At 38.2% G+C, this 21,585-nt stretch overlaps 1 protein-coding gene and 1 long non-coding RNA gene across 9 annotated transcripts in view; one reads left to right on the forward strand and one right to left on the reverse strand.

Annotated features, from left to right (window-relative positions):
- The window catches only part of ZBTB38 (zinc finger and BTB domain containing 38), a 36,995-nt gene that overhangs the window by 6,135 nt on the left and 9,275 nt on the right, over positions 1-21,585 (forward strand). The window contains exons 3-8 of one of the 8 annotated variants that reach the window (XM_086844968.1): positions 399-523; positions 1,133-1,300; positions 2,792-2,924; positions 5,733-5,870; positions 6,710-6,775; positions 11,809-11,918. Coding sequence is in view for 1 of the 8 variants with exons in the window: in XM_023933171.2 (XP_023788939.1) it covers positions 7,668-7,673 (6 nt within the window). In the remaining 7 variants the exon portion in view is untranslated. Of the gene's footprint in view, positions 1-398; positions 524-1,132; positions 1,301-2,791; positions 2,925-5,732; positions 5,871-6,286; positions 6,776-7,584; positions 7,674-11,808; positions 11,919-18,925; positions 19,117-19,194; positions 19,381-19,585; positions 20,387-21,585 lie in introns of those variants that run through there. The other 7 variants (XM_023933172.2, XM_023933173.2, XM_023933171.2 and 4 more) reach the window with 7 other exon arrangements.
- On the reverse strand, positions 6,070-7,357 carry LOC147651293 (uncharacterized). Its single transcript, XR_015274722.1, has 2 exons — positions 7,226-7,357; positions 6,070-6,293 (listed from the first exon to the last, which is right to left on the reverse strand). It is a non-coding gene; the product is annotated as an uncharacterized LOC147651293 (long non-coding RNA).

The raw sequence follows: 21,585 nt of genomic DNA on the forward strand, positions 1-21,585 counted from the left end.
TTCAAACCATAAGAACAGTTTCAGCTCTGCAAATGGAAGAGCTGTGGAGTTTGTGCAGAGAGAAATTATGTAATTTTGTAAGTGATCTAGGACTGAAAGCTTTTTAAACAGGCCCTCATTTACACTGACCTCAGTTCTAGCTGAACTAGTTCAGATTGCAGAGAGCTGTAATTTGTAGAACAACTTTTTATAAAATGAGGTACCTGCCTGGTCAGTAAAATAAATACTCATAGCTGTGGAAATGATGGCAGCAGAAGAGAGTGGGAGTAGACAAATCTCACTCTGTACCATTGGAGAAAATGATCTGGGATTCATTGTTAATGCTCTTGGGTCTTGGTTACACATACCAGGTTAACAGTTGGAAGACTAAGGCTTAGAACTCCCCTCCCATTTGTCAGGAGCAGAGGAAGAAATGAAGGAACAAGCTTCACGACTGAACTAATTGGGAGAAATGGTTTGACATCTACTGGCCTCAAAGAGCAGCCCACATTTAGCAGCATATTGGACAGCTAAGCTGGAGCATGTGAGCCTGAAATGAATTTGTTGGTTGCATTGGTTCTACATTTTAATAAGATTATTTGGAGCTATGAGGCAGTCATCTCTACACATGGGTTTTAAGCACTGAGATTACTCTGTCCTGTTATGTGACATTTTATTTTATCAAATGCTAAACAGCTTTTGTGGGACTTCAAGTATTTTCTATTCTGCTGACACATGTCAGCTTCTTACCCCTGCTTGTATCCTGCTTGCATTAACAAGTGATTTCTTACTGGTTTTAATTATGAGAAATGTGTGTTTTTCTCATCTTGTTTGTTCTTCAAAATAGATGGACAGTCCCTACTAAAGCTTTATGGAAAAAAAACCCCCAAAAACAATAACTGAGATCATATTCACAGACTGGTTCTTCTAAAAGTCTTATGTTCCAGAAGTATCTTTAATCGAGTGTTTTTAAAAGAAATTTTTTTTTATGATTTGAAAATGTAAAATGGCTGAAGAGATTTTATGTTGACTATTTGAGAAACTTCTTTTCTTTACAACCTATTTTTTCCAACCTAATTTTTATTGCCCTTTTTGTCTACTGTCTAGTATTATCAAGGATGATTCAGATAAAATGACTGTAGTCTCTCTGCAGGATTTTATGTGACTCAGTGAAGCCTCTTTCCATATCAAATCTTTGAGTCTGTTACGCTCTAAAATAAAAATTTGCCCCTTGAAACTAGAAGAAATAGGTGATGTGAACATGGATGAGCTGATCAACACAAGCAAGTTGTGCTGTTTTGTACAGAGAAAAATAAAATTGGTAAGGACATAATAATTTGATAAAAATACAATACCTACATTCACTAATCATGTGAATTAGCCAGGAGTGATAAGAGACAGAAATTTGAAACCTTTGTCATAGTGTCTGGCAGCGGTTTAGAAAGCAAGTAGGGACTTAGGAGGTAGAATTAGATGAAGGGACTATACTCATCAGTAATTAAAGCACTGTTCAGAGAAAAAAAAAAGACAAAGCCACTTGTTATTGCTAATTACTGTGAGTGTCATGTTATACAGAAATACAACCTGTAAAGGTGAGTGCAAATATCTGTAAAGGTATCATTTCTTAAGGTTCCATGGATGGTTCTACAGTTTTTTAAGACATTCTCTTTGCCAGTTGTTTACAGTGAATCTCTTAAAGATGTTATCATTTATACAGTACTAGACTGTATAAGTGGCTGTTAGAAGCATTTCACAAAAAAAAAAAATCCAGCACCTGAATGTATCTTAATACATGACTTATCTGCAGTCCTTCAGTGTAGGAAAGCCTATGCTTTTTCCTAATGCATATTCATAATACATTGATACAATGGATTATCTGAATATACTTCATAATATTCAGATACCTTCTATTTTTTCTAGATTCTCAGTACTTGCCTTTTATATAAAGAATTGCCTTTAAATGCTGTTCTTTTAATTCTGCTGGAAAAATCAGCATCTAACAGGTACAGCAGGAGTCTAAACTTGCATCTTAGATCACTTAGATATTTTTCATGGCCTGTTTATATGAGTGTGATAATTAAAAATGAAGGTGTGTAAATCATTCATAGGAATAACAAAGATCAACTGTTTTCTGTCCCAGCAAATAATGGAAGACTTTATAGTCATACAGAGACACAGAAGGAATTGTGGGGAAGTCTGGGAAAACTATGAGCACTCAACTGAGTTATCTGTATCCTTGGGGCAATTTAAACTAGATGTGTACACAAAAGGAAGTCCAGGGCATGTTGGCTGGATCAGACATAAATGTGCTTTACTTTGGCTCTGGAAAGGCAAACTCTGGAGGTTCTAACATCAGTCTTTTTTTTTTCCTCTCCCCGTTTTATTTTCTACATCTCAACAACATCTAGTGGAGATTTCAGTACTGAAGAAGGCAGCTTTTTCATGTAGGATGTAGCAGTAGGAGTTTGGATGGAAGATCAGCAGGTTAATTACTACACCCAGTGTCTGGGTATATGAATGTTTTCCTGAGTGTTAGGTCAGAGAATTTTAGTTCATGATAAAGGGTGAGGGTTTTTTGTTTTCCAGAATAACTCTTAATTTCAAACTGAGTGCTCATAAATAATGTGTTTTATGCAATGGCACTAGTGGAATGAAGAGACAAATGTAGCTAATGCAGCTGAGTTCAGAGGCTGAAGGAGTTGTTCCAAGAGCAGGTTTGCTGAAAGGCTGTAGCCAGTTCTGGAATGCCCTTTCAGAAACACCCACCCTGGATTCCCAGCTGTGCTTCGTGTCCTTTGTCATTGCTTTGCAGGAATGGTATCACCAAACTGTTGACTACAGTTTCTTGAGGGTTGAGACTGATTCTGTCCCTTGATTGCTGTATGCTGCTTGTTTATTTGACAAACACTTTTGAAACCAAAAGAAACAAAACTCTGAGTACTAAGGTGAGAATGAACCCAAGTGTACGTATATTTGTTCATTCATTCATTAAACATGTTCACTACTATTAAGCAGAAGTCCCACATGCAGCATGTCTTTTATATAGCTGGTGGTATAGTTTAGTCCCTTGGGCCTGTGTCAAACAAAGACTGAATTGAGCTGATCCATATCAAATTAAAAGTGTTTGTCACTTTTTTCTCAAAGTCTCCTAGTCTTCCTCCAGATATTTACTGGTACAAGGTTGGTGCTTGGCAGAGTTCCCAGACTATCAGACTGCCCTTAGAATTTCCTTCTTAAGAAAACAAGGCATGGCAATATTTTGAGAGAGAAATCAGTACAGTTTTAGGGACTCCAAGTGAGTCTTTCTTTCCACACTCTACCTCCTTTTGCCAAATGATTGATGTGGAGGACTACGACATTTCCTCTAAAAAACCATCTACCACGAGGAGGATGCTCAATATAAAGTAATGTTGGAACTCTTCATTCCTCACCCCTTTTGATAAGCTATAGTATGTGAGGAGAGATAAGATGTTGTTGCACTCAAGTGGTGATAAATAAAGGAAGAGGAAGTATGCTTACAAGTAGGATGCTTGAAAGTGGGAAAGGCTGCAACACAAATAGCCTGTGAGATCCAATGTGGATACTTGAAATAGGCTCACTTTAAGCGGATTGAATACAGAACCAACACAAGCTTGTAGCATAGACAGAGATAGTCCTGACCCAGCAGAGGCAGGGTATTTTGAAGTAAGGAATCAAGTGCCTTGGGACTGTAACAGTTTTAGCACAAATAATACTAAATCCAAGTTGCTGACTGAGAAGTAACATCCAGTATTAATATATGTCAACCTTGAAAAATTTGACTTACTTTTGCAACTTTTGCACTTACAAGGGCAATTTTAAAAATTTATTTACTATGGCATATATTGTGCAACAGTAGAAGGACTTAGAAACTGATTTCTGAGCTGGAATTATGTTGAGTCTGAAGCAAATTCATTGCAAATCTAAAGCCTGCAAAACTATTACTAAGCAGTGAAAATGGCCCATTAAAGCAAGAGGTACACATAAAGATTTGGAGACGCTCACTTCCATGTTCACTGTAACATGTTTATTCCTCTGCTGCATTCACTACCAGCAGGTTTTTAATGTTTCCTAAATCACACAACCCAAATCACCTTGTTGTGTCTGTCCCAGAGCACTACTTCTCTGGGTGAATGAGAATGCTGACTTCAAGAATATTTATTGTGAGACTCTACTGAAATCGGTCTTTTGCTGGAAATCATTGTCTTTAAACAAAACTACCACTTGATTCTGAAATAATAATACCATACTTTAACAAACTGCTTCATATAGCCCATTCTTGAAATCTATAGGAACTTTGCCATGGTTTTAAACTAACATGACAATATACATTTGACTAAGAGATGAACGTAAAAAAACCCTCAAAATTAATCCATATTTAACATTATTAAATTTGATATATGCTGGCATCTATATAATCAGATAGCTCATACTTTAAAAAGCTCAAAACAAACAAAAAAATCTAAATAAAGGCTTGCTAAAATCCAAACTTACTTCGTAATCATGCATTGGAATAGCAGTTGTTTTTGCTGGTCTGATCTGTCGTTCTGTTGGCTGGATTCCCTTTCTGTGACAGATGTGCTATTTATGGAAGGGGATTCTGAATATTTTAAAGCACTGACTATTAGGAACATCTCATTCCCAGCCTTTAAAATGAAAGAGAACAAAATGCTAAATAACTTCCCAAAGAAAAAACTCCAAATTAAACAGATACCTATTTAATCATTAAAAAAGAAAGAAGAAGGGAAGGAAAAAGCAAAATCAGATTGTCTATTTTTTGAAAATAAGTGAATACATACGTACAGCAGCCTAGTTTTTGCTATTCAACATTTTCTGATTTAAAACAATACTTGGTATTAGTCTTCACTTTTAAAAACAAGTGCTTTTTTGGAGAAAAAAAAAAAAAAATCATCGGGTACACACGTTCCTTGGGAAAGAATACGTGTTTGAAAATTTGGCTGCTTTCTTCCTCAGCCATATTGGCAGGTCAAATGAAAGCTAGCGCTTCTCTGGACAAATCTGGCCTCACAAGGAGCTGTTTATTTCTGCAGTTGGTTAGAAACCATCTAGATTTACTTATACATATGGTAAACAATGGTTACCTAAAGAAATCTTTCAGTGGAATATTTTTAGAGCTAACACATTAATCTTCACAGTGCTCTTCCTGCGCTGGGTATCATCTTGCGGTATTTGCAGGTAGAGAGATAAAGAGCTGAGAGAAGTCACCGACATAGTGTGGGGGGGGATTCTGCTCTCTAAACACATAGATCTTATGGTTTGTTTTACCTTACCTGATGGTTTGGCCTTCTGGGAAGGTAACTCAGGTTATACTAAACTGCAACATGGTTCTCTCCTTCTCCCCTTGGAGACAGAGTGACAACAAAAATAGCACCAGTTTTGCTTATTAGGCTTTTTTTAAAAAAAATCAGATTGGCAGTTTTTGATGCTTTTGTCTTTGCATATTTTTCATTATACATGCAAAATATTTTATTGTATTTTTATGTTTTCCAGATGGTAACCCTTTTTTGACATTTACAAAAATCTAATTCCCACAAATGCTCTTGCAGTCTCTGCAGAGGGTGATACCAATTTAACGTATGCGGCTGAACAACGTGCATGCTATTAATCTCAGAGGGTAATAGAAAGACATTAAGTAGGTGATGTGAAATTTTTAGTTATTATTATTTTATTTTTTTTAGCTATGATTTTATATTTCAATTTATTTTTTCTTAAAGACGACAGCACTTTAGTATCTGCATTGACCTCCATGATGTCAGAATGTCATTGTGCAACCGTAGCTAAGAAAAGCCGCTGAGAAAAAAAAAAAACAAAGGAGCTTTGCGTCTTCCAATAACATGAGATGTGCATATACAGTACGTAGCATTTTGGAATTTATACTGTGGTAGTGAGTTGTTGCTTTCAGTTTGATTAGACAAGCATTGTTTCATTTTCCTTGCTTTGACAGTGAGTATGCTTGCACGCTGCTTAAGTCTTCTTAGTGTTATCTAGGTCAGTGTACTTAGGATAGCTTTTATGTTCTGTAAGTCTGACAGATACCATGCTTGACAGAGATCAGCTGCAAATTTTGTTTTATTTTTTATATTTGAGGATAGAAATATATCTTAAAACTAATCAGAATTGTATACCACATAGCACCTACTGTTTCTGCATTGCAGATATATTTAGCTCTAACACTGCTTGTGGTTAACAGGGTGTAGCGTAGACACAGACAGCTGATCATGCAGTCAGACCCGGTGCTCGTGTGGTTTGTCAATACTGCTCAGGATTTTGATGGACTGTAAAAGAGAGAAAACAGAAAGCAGAGAAAAAGAAATGTTTTATTTGTCTGAACATCAGACCTTTAGCTATATTATTTTTGCTATCATTGGCTTTTAATTTTATTTTTTAATACTGAAACTTAAAAATTAAGGAAGCACAACAAATGCATCCAGGATTTAATATGTGCGACGTGAAATCTTTCTGCATCGAGAGGATGTTGCTGTAGTGGATGCAGCGTTTCTCCAATAAGCAAGAAGACTGTTTTGTTTTCCTCGGCAGGCGACTCAGCCATTGCACAAGGAGATTTTGATAAGAGTTTGAAATGCCTACTACTGTATCATTGTAGAATTTGGAGTTTGCTAACAGTGTTAGTGACTGGAGCTCATCTTGCATCACCAGTTGATGACAATTTTCTTTGTTCCCTCCCACCCAGTTGAACCAAGACTCTGTAGCTGATACGCAATGTCACTTACAACATTAATCAGATACCGCATTTAAGGTGAGCTGTCCCCTGCCTCCTCCCTTACCAGAGCTGTGCTGCAGTATGTATCTTACTCCTGCAAGCCTAAAATGGCAGGCAGGATTAACGTTGCTTGTGCTGTGTGCATGCTGTGTATTGAATTCATTATACTGTGCCTAGTATCTCAAATGTGAGTATGTAAATGGTCTGTGTGCCATGTCATGCAGTAGTGAAGACTGGTTTGTGCTTCATTACAGGCTTAGATATTTGAGCATCACCTTAAGAATTCTTTTTTTCATTTGCAATGTGGTGAGCTGTTAGCTTGTCATCACATTCAAACTACATTATTAGCCCTCGGAAAGGAAAAAAAAAGCAAACTGTGCTTCCAGATGGTGTCACCCTTTTTCTTCTTGCATTTACTGTAGTTTAAATAATGTATATTGTATTGTTAATTAATGTGAATATCGAATTAAAGCACTTGAAACTTACATATTTATTATGCAGGTAGGAGGCACGTCGAATCTATTTTTAACTCTTACGCAGTCCACGTTGTGCAATGGGCTTTGGTTGTCGAGTTTATATTTTCAGCTGTGATATCAATAGGTTGATTTTCAGTAAATGTGACAAGTGGCCTTTGCAGTGGTCAGCTTCAAGCTTTGAACCCTCTGAGGAGGAGAAAAAAAAAAAAAGTCAACCTTGTTTTGCAGTTTCGGAAAACCTTGGATGAGGACTTTTTTTTTTTCCCCACTCCGGCTTTCCCTGTTGATAAACTCAGTTCTCCTGCTCACGGTCTATTCAAGCTGCTTACCCTCTGAATTTTGACAACTGCTTCTAAAAAATTATTAAGAAGACCAAGAACAGAACTTATCTCCATCGCTTTACATAAAAATGGCTGGGTGCATTGCCATGTTAACACTGCTCTAAGTGGTACATGCAGGTAGGTTGAGATTTGCATGTTTTACTGTTTTCTTGGTCAGTGTTGCAAGAACATGAAATGGGCTTTGGAATGTAGCTTTCAGTTTTAAAATGTACTAAACTGATAATGAAAACAACCTATATTAAATTGTTGGGTTCACATATTGGCATGACATTTACCCTTATCTGTTCTTTTAAATCTATTGTGAAAGTGGAGCAATCATGTCTGTTAAAATAATCATATGTACTAAGGGCGTGGCAACGCTTATGCAACAAAAGAATTTTTGAAAACCCTATTGATTCAATTACATTTTAAAGCTGACTATAAGCATTACTAAACTTGCAGCTAAAAGGCAGAAATAAAAATTGAAAAAGATTAGAAAAAAGAAAAATATTTAAATTCTGTCGTAAGCGGTTTTATGTTTTGTGCGAAATATTAAATAAAGAATAATATGCTTTAATGCTTATAATTTCAATATTGGCTACAAACATAAAACTGCAGTATTTCTTGTTATTTACAGGTAGGAGAACTTTAAAGAGAGAGATTGATATAGATGGCCCTGTCAGCTTGAATTGAGTATCAGTTCACTGAAATGTGTTTTACTTCACACAAAAAATATTACGAAATAAAATCTTAACAGCCTTAAGTACAAAAACCTGAATTTGAGCATAAAGAATAACAATAATTATGAGTACTGTATTATTTACACCAACTTTTATAATATATTTCTTTCAGATTAATACTGGGCCAGAACCAGTTTCCTTGGCAACCAAATCCTTTTAAAAGGTTCAATGGTAGAGATGTAGAAAGATCTTTAACAGCAATATCACAATGCAAATGGAAATGTCGCAGTTGTTTCCTCTTAGTTCTAACTGAGAATGTGATCTCACTTTATGTTTCCATGTGGCTATCAGTACTTAATGATGCCATATTTATAAAGCTGTACACACAAAAACCTGGTTTATTTCTGGTTTGCATTGGTTGTTCCCAGAAACGTACTCTGGTTTCTTTTTTAATTTAGCCCAGTCTTGCATGTAGGTCAAGGTTTGTACTGTGTGTATATAAAGTAATAGTTTTATTATCACCACAAGTATAAAAATATCACTAAAACATTTGGCAGCTGACAAATGAAGAGAATCAGAAGGTTTAAACCTTCTTTCAACTTTACTGAATTCAGCCACAGTAATGCTAATAAATCTTTCTCTAAATAGTGGACCCATTCTGAAGTTCAGGTAAAGAACTGTGTTTAGGCATACTGCAAAAGAACTCCTGTCAGACCTTAAACAAGCCTTTAGAGAATAAGCTCACTTGTGGACTGCGGTAATTTGCAGACCTTATAGATTTTGAAAAATCTAAGTATTAAAATTATTTATTTGTATTTTTAGCTAATATTTTTTACAGTGCCAGTAAAGTTAAATATTAAGTATACCACAGGTACAGATCAGATGCTACTGAATGTCTCCACTGAGCTTATAATGTAGTGTATCTCCTCGTCGATGCCCTTTGTACGTGACTTGAGAAATTCTCACTACTGCAATGAGACTTTTGCAGCAGGGAAGCCATTTTCCTTTCATGTCCTTGACTTTAAAATGACTGAGTATATTTTGTGTGGAAGAAGACTCAGCACTGAAAGTGAATGCAGAGGAGGTATTTAGAAGCACAGCCAATTATCAGCAATAGCCTTGACAGTATGAGTAATACTAAACTAATTCTCATTTACTTCTAAATATACCAGTTCAGTGCATTCCAAATGAGCAAAGTATAACTGTTCAGGAATATGACTTGTCATGTGTCATAATAGGCAAATCTTTAATGATGACAATAAAACCATTTGATTCATAATTATAAGAATAATTTCATGCACTCCAGTATTCCTCTGTTCCATCTAAAGAAGCAGAACTGAAAACGTAACAGACAGCATCTCTCAAGTGACGTATTAAAGCCTGCATTTTTTGTAATTTGATTTATCTCCAGTAGCTTGCTTCTGCTGATTATTTTCCTGTCTAAAATGTTAATACGGAGGGAACCATTAAATGTAGTAAGAAAGTTTGTTTATTTCTTGCGTGGTTATTTTTAAAGGAAATGCTGAGCAAATGCTGTGTCGAATCTATTTACTGCCTCTGATACTTATCTTTAGAAGAGATAGGGCACTTAGCAATAAACTGTTTTTATTATATCTTTGTGTTTAAACATACCCACTCAAGGCATTTTTAAAAAGTAGCTCCATTACATGAGCACATTTCCCTATGGTAGTTTTAAATCCATTTGCAGATTTGCTCTTTGTTAAGGGGTGCAAGTCCTCTTGTGTAATGAATATGACTGAACTCAAGTGCTTTCATGAGTCCGGAAAAACTCATTGGCAGCTTGCGAATGGTAATTTCTTCTAGCGAAAGAAACTGATTTCTTTATTTAGGAGGAGTCCAGTAATTAGCAAGCTGTTTCCAGTTTGACTGTTATATGTGGGTTGCTGTATGTCTTTCAGTGGCACTTACATACAGCTAATGCAGTGTTAGACTGCTGTAGCCAGAGGTGCCATAAAAAATCTTCTGTAAACTTCATTTTATTTTATTCTTTGGCTGAGGGGGCTAACCAGGGCATGGAGGAGCAGATGCAGTTTTTCCCACCTCCAGCACAGCCTGCAAATGTTTTTTTCAGGGGGGACTGTTAGGGTTTTTGGATTTATTTTGTTGTGGATTTGTGGGGGGGGGGAGGGCAGTCAGCTTTATCATAGAAGTCTAATTGTTGATACTGAGCCACCCTTTTTATAACTGGAATTTTTTCTTTTATCCATGCAAATTCCATTTCTGCCTAACAGAAAATCTAAACAAAGCATGAGTAAAAATAAAATCAAACAAAAATATTATTCACTTGGACACTGTCCTACTTGTTTTTCAATGGTCTTTCTAATTAAGGTAACTTACGCTTCTAAACTTCATTTTGATTTGAAACTGCAGGTCTCTCAGTGGGAAACTAGCTGTATTCAGATAATATTTGTCAGATTATTAAACAGATTCTGATAGTAATGAATAGGTACCAATTAACCCTTTTAAGGTATCTAGTGTCTGTTGTGCTTCATCACATAAATTGCTTTACTAAATATTAAAAGGGCTTTATTATGGATAATACTGTATTTAAATTCCAGTATTACCAGATTTGGGAAATCTTTAGCTTTGGTAAGGTCTTTTACTGTTGCATTCCCCCAAACATGATGTTTAAGCTTCCCCTTTATCATATTTTGGTCATTTATGAATATGCCTTTATTGTAATTTGAGGTAATAATAATGACTTACTGCAATTTTCATTCTGGCCTTTGTTAAGGGCAGATGTAAGCTCCACATTTCTTATTCAGATTAACATATACAAAAAATGTACCAGGCTAAACCAACAACAAAAAAATTAGCTCCCCTTCTTACCTTTTCAAGCCAAAGTAATGGATCCTGTATTTCCTGTATAATGTTATTGCTAAAAGCATATAGTCTATTTGCAAATGGAGGATGGAGCTATGTATTCTTAATTGCTGCTCCGTACTTGATGCTGTATGAATGCCTATCAGCTGAGTCATAAGGCCTTATCTGCATGATTTTGCAATTTCTCTATGGAACAATTTCATTTTTTTCAGTATCTTTGAAACAAAACCCAGTTCTGCATAATTTTTATACTGTTACAGGAAAACCTTTTTAGGATGTTTGATACATAATAATAAAATCAGGATGTTTGACAGTAATGAATAATCATTTAAGCAGAGAAATACAGGAAGTGTATTCCAGAGAACAAGAGCTGCCTGGAAATGTCATTATCACAGATACTGTGGTGATATCTGTGACAAGAGAGATCAAAAGAAAAGTGGTGGAAGAGAAAGAGAAGAAAGAAAATGTCTTTCAAAATAATTACTTTAAACTTGAAAACATCCTTACATTTCTGTCTAGAATATATCATTATGTCCAGTCTGCACTACACAGCTTAAACCACAATAAAACAATGCAGCAGAAGTTTGGTTAATGCTATTGCTTTATTATTGGTGTGTTCTAAAACTCCCAGATGTAAATTTGGAGCCCTACAGCACCCCAGGGAAAATTTTGATGAATTACACAATGTATGTGGAAATTAGTACTCATCTAATAATTCAGTCATTAAATTTGGATTTTTCCCTTTGCAGGCTGATAGACTATAGCCACACAGTTCACAAAATTACTGAGATGGTTTTGCTGAAAATACCTGTCAATACCACTTTTAAAAGACTCTAACAGAAGAACAGCCTGATTTTAGGTGGGTAAGTTTATGGGGTAATCTCACATAGAAATAGAGCTAAATTATTTAACACCATCACCACTGTATTACCTGGTACATTTTATGTTAACTTCTAATTTATTACAATAATTTAAGATTTGTTCTCATTACGGTACCACATTTCTCTCTTCTCATGTCAATATTGTTGGATTTTTCCAATTCCTACTGGATTTCTATTGCCATAGAGCTTGGACAAACAAAATCAGACAGAAGAGTTTTTGAAACAGGTTGTTACAGCCTCCAATGATCTGTACAAACCAAACATATTGGTAGGCACACAAACCTCCTGAGCATGCTAGAATGTTAGCTCTGGATCCCAGTCATGAGTGTTCATTACAGACCTGTGCCACACAGGAAAGACAGAGGAACTCTCAGTGCCAGTGCCTGTTTCTGACACTGCTGTGTTGGTTAAGCTGGATATAGTTCATAGAATCTCTACCTTCATACATGACTTTAATCATGGACAGTAAAAAGAGTCTTGTTTCATGAGCTGGAAAGAGCAGTTTGTAGATTCAGGTGTAGTGTTGTGATGAATAATCACAAAGGAGATTTCAAAATAACAGTTCACATTTTGCATGGCTTTTTCAAATATTAGCAGTTTTCTTTTTTCTTATTGTGAATGTCCAATAATAATCTTGGGTAGTATAAGTATGCCTGGTATCTTGTGATTTAGATTTAAGATATTAAAATATAGTATAAGGTACTGAATGAAAGAATCAGCGAAATTCTGATTAATTCATTAATTTTTAATGTGGTACTTGGTACCAAAGAGTGTAAGAAAGGAGAAATCCCACTGATTTCAGTGGCACTATTTGCACAAAGTTTGGTAGGAAATTCTTTGTTGCATCAGAGTCATCCTCGCTGTTGTATCTCTAAATTGAAATAAGTAATGAAGGTCACCAGGCAGAATGTAGGGTTAAGAATAAAATTTTTAAAAAAACAAAAAAACCACAACCTCACAAGCCAAAAATCCCTCTTCAATTCCTAGAATATCTCAAAATGTTTTCTGTAATTAAATTTACTTTTAACATGCAATGCTGTGTGACATAGACAATGTAATGGATTTTCAGAGACAATAAAATGGCATTGGTGGTTTAAACTAATCAGTGAAACATTACAATTAGATAAATTCAGGTTACCTGCATTTACAGAATTAATGAGCTACGAAACCTAAGTTGTCCCTATTTTAAGAAAATTATCATAGAACACTTGCTCAGTACATTTTAGACAGAATACTGGGCCATAACCTGTTTCCTTGACAACCACATAGGAATAAAAGGTACATTAGCAAAGCTGCAGATGTGTGTCAGTGAATGCTTATTAAGCAGCCCAATGCATTTACATACCATGTGCTCACAATAATGCATTCATCTTGAAAATCACCATATAAAAAGATTTCTGGGCATGGCCCAATGTGGATTCCTAATACTCAGATTTTAACCAAAACCCCTCATGTTTTCAATGGAAATATCTCTCGTGACTTTTTATTATTGCACTTTCAATTGGGCTTGCAATAGCTGGATAAAATTGGCATGGTAGACCTGGTCTGCAAATGGAAACCTTCCTCTAGGGTTCTGAATACTTACAGCACTGCTATAAGTATGGATGAAAATGATGGGTAATAGCATCTTTCAGAAATGCTCAGGCATTCTCAATTTGAATCTTGCACCAGCATTCTGAAGCAAGCATGATCATATTGCTTTAAAAAGTGACAAACTAAAGCCACTAAGTAAGAGTGACGTGGGTGTTGCTTGTAGCACTCTGGTTCTAGCTAACATATCCAGGCAAAGAGATATGACCCAAGTGTTGTCTTCTGCCAGACAACAATGGGAGAAGGCAGGGGTCGAGAAACAGCTGTGAATGTCAACATGACAGTTGATCGTGGACTTTTGGAATAGTATCTGGATGTCGCATTTAGGCAGCATTCACATTTTCTGTGCAAGTGTGCAGTCCCAGATTAAAAAGAAACTTAGACAAATATGATCAGTTCTGAAAAATTTGTGTACTGACTTCAGCAAGTTTATGTACAGGTTATTTTTGGCCTTTCTTACCAAAGTATTAATTTATATATAAAATGAAAAGTGTATCCAACTCTTTAGATTATTCCCAAAGTATGTATTTTTAAGAAACATGTCTAAAATCCTATTCATTAAAAAGTTGGGGAAAATGGGAACCTGCAAATCTTGGGTTTAAATTCAGTGAGTGTAATCTGATAAGTTATTTAGGTGACAAGTAGCCTAATTAAATTTGCCTTGAAATCAATGAAAATATTCCCATTTACTTTTTTTGAGTGCTCAGTAAGAGAGCAGACTTCATACATAACAATCACATTTAGGAAATTAAGATTATCCTGACAATGTTCAACATTTCCATAACTCTCAACAGCCAAGCTGAGAATCAATACCAGAATCTAGTATTAATTTCAGATAGTTTAAACACTGCCACATGAATCTTTTCATGATCCTGAACCATTAACAATGTGGTTATGCAACATCACATGCTATTATGAAGGCTTATGAGTGAATAAGAGTTTGGGAAATTATTAAGTAGAGGCAAGCCAACTGTTGGGGTTTTAGTAGTAGTAAGTAGTAGTAGTAGTAGTAGTAGTAGTAGTAGTAGTAGTAGTAGTAGTAGTAATAGCAGCAGCAGCAGCAGTAGTAGCAGTAGTAGTAGTAGTAGTTATTCTTGACCCCCACCTGAGCTGAGCTCAGATCTGAGCAGTTCACATTGATGGCAGAGCAAGCATCACAAACCAGAGCTGGAGCCATCATGGTTTTCTTTGTGCTGCCAGTGCTATCTGCTTTTGCTACAATCCTCCACTGCATGAGCAGAGGCCCTGCTTCAGCCTTTAATTTGGAAACATGGAGTACGATGGAAAGGGATGAGTAGGGCTTGGGCTGGGCCCCTTTGGTTAGCACAAAACAGAGCATAAGAATATTTAAGAGCATATTAAATTCCTATGTGTCCGCTAAGTTGTCACAATATTGGCCACACTGAAGTGATGACTCAGAGAAATAGCTATCACTTGTATGTTGGTTTTGTTTTACCAAAACAACAGCAAAACCAAAAATATTCTGCAAAATTTTAAGAAATACTGGAAGCCAGTGGTAGCCAATTAACAGTTTGAAGACCACTTCTGGTTTCCAAAATGGCTGTGCCCAGCCATCTGGCAGACCAACTGAATGAGGTGTTTGCAGGGGTAGGGATTGAACTCTGCTTCATCCAGTCCATCATGATTTGCTACATCAGCTGTAGTAAAGGGCAAGAACAGCTTCATTGGCCTGGCCCCCCACATACCTCACCCAGAAGAACAGCAGCACTGAGCCTGCATTGTGGATGCTGGCTCCCATATTCAAAAGATGCTTCCTCTGACAATTGGAAAATGGAAGCTGAATTCAACTACTTATATTTTACCTTTCTGATTACGGACAGGCAAAAGGATACCACACAGTAATTGTTCTGAATGAACAAAATCTAAATGTTTAATTTGCTTCTTTTGTTTAAAGCTATTCAAATGTATTAATCACTACATTTGTCAACAGTCATCAACAGAAGAATTTCTTCTGTTCTTGTCATTGTCTGTAAACATAGCTTCATGTTTGCAACTGATCTCTGTTAGCTAAGGACTGATATGTCCTACAAGTGTAGGCAGCCAGAAAATGGCTTGTCAGCAGCACATTAAAAAAAAAGGCTTAAGTGGAAAATAATACTAAGATTGTTCGGAGATAGCAAGATGTAAAGTCAGCTGATTCTTAGTACCAGTTCAATATAAGCTTTTGTATTTTGTGCAAGAGAAGAATTTGGATTTATATTATTGTTGTTTCATTTTCTTTTATAGACTAGTGAAAGAGAAAAAATGTAGTTATACCTTTAAAAATTGCTTGTATGTGTTCTGTTTAGTGTTAATGGGACTCTGATTAGGCCATGCCTAAATTTTAACAAGGCAGCATTTCTTGAAGAAAGATTTGGTTCGGTACATGTGCACAGCTTACACAGTTTGAGAGCCAAGTGAGTTTTCCCAGGTTTCTCTCCTCTCCACCAGACTTGGAAGGGCAGGGGGCTGCTGCAGGTGTTCTAACTGGGCTCCATCTCCCTCCACTTCATGCTGAATAAGATGAAAAGGGTTGCACATGGAACTCTTTCCCTTGCTCACAGATCACAAAGGGGAACTGAAGTCAGGGTTGCTGGGTCTTTGCTGTGCCCCACTCCTGAGTGAAGGGTTGGCCTGCCTGAGGGTACAGAGGAGCTGTGTTTCCCTCTCAGCAGCACCCCTGGCTGCTCTCACCGCAGCAGGGAGAGCAATGAAGATGATAGTCTATCCAAGCGTTTTTCTCATGGATAGGCTTGTCTAGGCACTGAGAAAAGCCAGTCAAATCCTTGCCAAACTCCTGTTGCTCATGAGCAATTTGCAAGACTGAGTAATGCTCTATATGTTTTTTTCTGCTGTTGCTTAAGAACTGAAAGTATTTGACTAGAGAGGAATATTGGCATATTTTTTCTTGAAATACTCTTACCAGAGGAATACCACATGCCATGAGTTGCAGAAGTAAGATTATCAGACTTCAGAAAAGCACCCCAACACCACCATTTCAGTAACCTTGGAACTGTTTATAGAGATTTGCTAAAAATTTTCTCTAGATCTTGCAGTTTTACCATATGAGAAATAATCCACTGCTAAACTACTTGGACTTCCTTCTAAAAGGAACACAGTATTTGTGCGCTGTGATGTGCAATCATTTATACATTTAATAGGAATTGGTACATATACTCTATCTAGCAAGCTCACTATTTCTAAGGTACATAATTAGTGTTGTACTGGAATCAGGGCTGCAGAGCAAATGGATCTTGTCCGACTTCTTCCAGGTATCACCGTAGTGCATTCACAGGTCTGACTGCAGCACCAGGGCCTCCATTTTCTTTGCATGCAGTTGATTTTACATGAAACATTAGAATGATTATGTAAAGTCTTGGATGAGGCCTAGCCTTAGAAAGAATTTCTTTTTCTGAAGAATATTTTTAACACACAAGGAGCTAATGGGACTGTGAATTCCCAATAGCTCAAATGATATATAAATATATAACTATATATATAAGGAAATTAGCACCTTCAATTACACTACCAGTCATAGAAAAGGTGATTCTGTTTTTTAGTGGATGAGTTAAAGGTTCCTTAAGAAAACACCCTATTAAAACAAAAAAAAAAAAAAAAAGAGAGAAACCTTGACTCCCTTTTTGCATTCTACATATATGTTATATTGTCTATAGACATTAAAACTGCCAAAACATGCAATGTTAAAGTACAAATAAATTATTGTCTCTAAATTGGACGGATCAGCTATACAAATTATGGTTATGCATCTGATTTTCAAAACAATTTAAAATAATAAATTTTAATTAAGATTTAGGGGGAATTAATAACCTAATCTTCCTTAAATTTGTTTCAAGATGCTTGTTCAGTACAGCATTTATTTCCTTTAAGGGATTACAACAGGTTTAATTTAATCCATTTTATTGTATTGTTACTGATAACACATTTGTCACAAATACTTTTTACAGCACTTGTGTCAAAAGTACTCATTAATAATATATACATATCTGAAACAGTAATAAAGGAAAAACAGCAAATAAGCAACAGGCAAAGTCCAAGATTAAAAGTAACCTATATGTGAGTATGAAACTTTGCTTATCCATTATGTAGGTTTGAATAAAAATGAGTGCTGGGAAAACATTGGGACACACTCTGCCTTTACAATCAAAACCTCTGCATTCAATTATTTGTTCCCCTCCCACCGCTGTTGGTGAACAGCTACTGGTCATCTTGTGACTCTATTTGCCATGAGATTAAAGAAATAGTTTTTTGGTGGCAGAGAGTCCTAAACCAAAAACATATTCATTGCTTCAGTAGGTGAACTTATAGGTTAGAATTCCAAGGATCCAGAATTACAAAAGGAATTAAACTTGTCACAAAAATGCTCAGTATTTCCAAGATGAATTTTTAATGTGGACTGTATAAATTAGTGAAAGATGTGTGTATAGATAAGTTGCTGAAATTGTCACAATTCCCTGACAGGAAAAAAAAATATTTTCATAGCTTTTAACCAACCAGGAAAGCACTGATAGTTCCAAGACAGAATGCTGGGTGGAAAAAAAGACTTCCCCTCTTTATAATAGATTCTGTACATTATGTTGATATAAAGCAGTTTCCTGTGATGATAAACAGCATTTATCATGAAGAAGTTCTACCAAAATTCCAACTTCCAGACCCATCAAGTGTGACAATGATGGAATAGTTCATACTTCTGGATTTTTCTTTTTTTTGGTCTAAAATTATTCAGTTACGGTTATTCAGTGCTTTTAATGCATAGGTTTAAGATTTGAAAATAAAGTTTCTGTCCCATGAAGCTTTATACACAATACCTTGTAAAAATAAACATAGGTTAGCCTTGGGACAACAGCAAGCTTTAAGACAAAAAATAAATTCTTCGTTTTTATAACAGTGTTTTCCACCTCTCTCAAAGCCCAGCTTTTCTCTTCTGAGTAAACAGACTTTGCTGACTATTTGCAGTGAGACACTATCTGGGAAGGACTGTACCACATGTGTTGGAGACTCTGGACAGACGAAATCAAACTCTGTCCTTCTTTATTTAAGTGAACTTTTGTTACTACTTAGGAAGTACTAATGGTTGTACTTGTTTCCAGAGGCAGTAAAAAATATCAAGAAACCTAAATTATGAGTAAGAATACTGCTTAAAACAAATTTCGAGTTTCTATATATGCTTTAAAAAAGAATCAAATAAGTGTAGATTTTACTATAATTCAGTAAATAAATGTAACTTATTTCAGATTTTTTTTTTTCAAGGATGTTTCATCTCTATCTTCTAGAGGAAAGTGGCAGAAGGTAGCGCAGAGCTATCTATGCTCAGAAACACTTTCTCTTTCTTCCTGGCAGAAAGGCCTGGAAGGACGGTCAGGCACCGAAGTCCTGTGTTAGGTCCAAGAGGAATTCTCAGGGACGTGCACAGCACTGCATTTGATGGCCGTGGAGCAGGCGCCGCGTGCTGGGAGCGCCGCGTTTCCTCGTCGTTCAGAACGTACAGCGGTTGCCCATGAGCAGCTCGGCGGGGAGGCCCGGGCTCCCGCTGGCCGCGGTGCCTGAGCACGGGGCGCTCGCTGCGGAGTAAGGACAGGGAACACGCGCGGCGGCGGAGGGCGCGGGCCCGGCCCTGCCCGGCAGACCTCGGGCAATCCCATTGCCGGGATCGGCACAGCAAAATGGCGGCCGCGCCGTCCGGCCGCCGCCGGGCCGGGATCGCGGCCCCGGCCGCAGCCACCGCCCGCCTGCCGCCCGCGGAGAGCCCGCGGGCCCGGTGTTAATGGCGCGGGGAAGGGGCGCTGCTGCGCGCGGGCCGAGGCTGCGCCGGCGGGGACGGAGCGGCGGCAGGTCAGTGGCGGCTCCTGCGGGAGGGGCCGCGCGGGCTCCGCGGCACCGCCATGAGCGGGGCGCGACGCGGGGCCCGCGCGGGGAGGGCCGCTCGCAGACGCACAAACAGCGCGAGGCCGCCGCACCGGGCCCCGCGTGCGCGCAGCTGGCGCGGGGAGGCGACTGCAGCGGCCGCTCGCGGGCCCCGCGTTCCCGCGGCCGCGCCGGGCAGAGCCCGCAGGGCAGAGCCCGCACCGCGCTGCGCGGGACGGGACGCGGCCGGCACTGCGCGGGGCCAGCGCCCCCCCGCGGGCGGCGGCGGCCGGGCCGAGCCGGGCCAGGGCCGGGGGGAAGCCCCGGGGCTGGGGAAGCCCATCCGCGGCGGGAAGGGCCGTGGTGGTGGGAACGGAGCAGCCGCGGAGTGCCCGGGCACGGGCTCGTCCTACGTTTCCGAGCGAGGCGCTCCCGAGGCCGCACGGGCTGTTCCGTGCGGTGGGAGAGGTCAGGGGAAGCGTAAAGTGGGGAGCGAGGGAGCTGAGGTCGGGATGCTAATGGTGGGAAACAGTCCCAGCTCTGAAAGAATGGTTCGTCGCGGGCCGTCAGAGGTCTGGTAACACTGACACTCTTAGGCTAAATTCCATCACCGCACCCCAGCCCCCCAGCTGTCTGAATTAAAAGAGGAAAACGCGGGGCTGATAAACATTTAAAGTAATGCTGTTCTATAGCAACAGCGAAGGAAGGATGAGAGTAGCGAGAGTCCAAAGAGAGTTTCTTAATGCGGCTGAAGACGTAACGTGTAGCTCTATAGAGTGAGCGCTAAGCTACACGCTCCTGCGAGCTATTGAAAGTCATTAGACATCATTAACATCATTAGACACCGTGACCACAGCCCTGCATGCCCGAGGTTGCAGGGAGGCTTCAGCACCCTGATCCAGGCAGCCCTGCTGCTGACATGGAACTGGTGAAATAATTCCATAAAAAACTGGGCAGTCACCGTAGCAGTGATGGTTGGACAGTAGGTTTCCAGGTAAGCAAGGATCAGAGATGGGGGGGGTGGGGGGCGCACTTGTTCGGGGGCTTGTTGGTGATGCCTGACTCCATTTCGGCTCTAGAACAAAAACAGCATCCTTTTAGAGACTTAATACAGGTGAATGTTCCTCCTCAGCTGGAGAAACCTGCTGGAAATAAAACAGACTTCAGAGTACCTTTATGGAATGGGGTGAAACTGAACATAAGGAAGATATGGAATGAACATATTTCCATAGTGTCCTGTTGATTAATAGCAGAATATATTAGCGCTTTAAAATCCAGCACTTAAAACAGTAAGAAAACAGTTTTCTCTTGAGTTTACGGAGTAGAAAAGGGAGAATTCTTACTATGGTTCATCATTTATCTGGTTGGTTTTGATCTTACCTGGGTAGCAGCAACTGCCACTAATGCTTTGGAGTTTTTTTGTTATGCCAAGCTTGTCTTTCAAATTTAGCTGACTGAAGTGGAATAGAATAATCTCATGTGTAATGGGGTACACTTGCCTGGCAGTGGATTTCAAAAGATCAGCAGAAGTTAAAAGAATATTCCTAGATTGTAATAGTTCGCTTTGGTAGTAAAAAATTAGTATTTCGTATTCATGGGCCAGTAAAACTTCTTGTGAGCTCTCTCTTGATTTCAGAGTAATGTTAATATAAAAATTAACAGTAGATTCTATGCTCAGCTGTGTCCACATAGAGCTGGCTTCTCTGTTTATAATTAGCAGCGTCATCTGTGAGGTGTAAGTAGTTAAATTTGTGTTTGGATGCATCAATCTCTGGTCTTGACATTAACTTTTAATATTGCTTATTTTCATTTGTGACTGTTGTCCTGAAGTGGTGTTCTGTGATGTCAGAAAAAGGTACTGTTATAACTTAATAAACATACTCACCATAAAACTTAAGTTTCACACGAATATTTAAATCTTATTTTTCCAAGTGATTCAACAACTTGTAAGGACAGGTTGAGTCTATTACTATTTTTGCAGAAAAATTGCAAATACTACTGTAACTCCCAACTAAAAATTCTGCTGTTCTGAACCTGAAGTTATTTATAGGTGTACCAAAGACCATTAGGTAATGATAAATGATGCAAAAGTACTGTTCAGATTCCTAAGAAATTATTTATGTCTGGATTGAGACTAAAAACTATGAAATTAACAGACAGATTTGTGTAAAAGAAAAGAGATTAGTTGGCTGA

Source organism: Cyanistes caeruleus, chromosome 10 (assembly GCF_971803275.1).
Source record: "Cyanistes caeruleus chromosome 10, bCyaCae1.hap1.1, whole genome shotgun sequence".
NCBI classification, from domain to species: Eukaryota; Metazoa; Chordata; class Aves; order Passeriformes; family Paridae; genus Cyanistes; species Cyanistes caeruleus.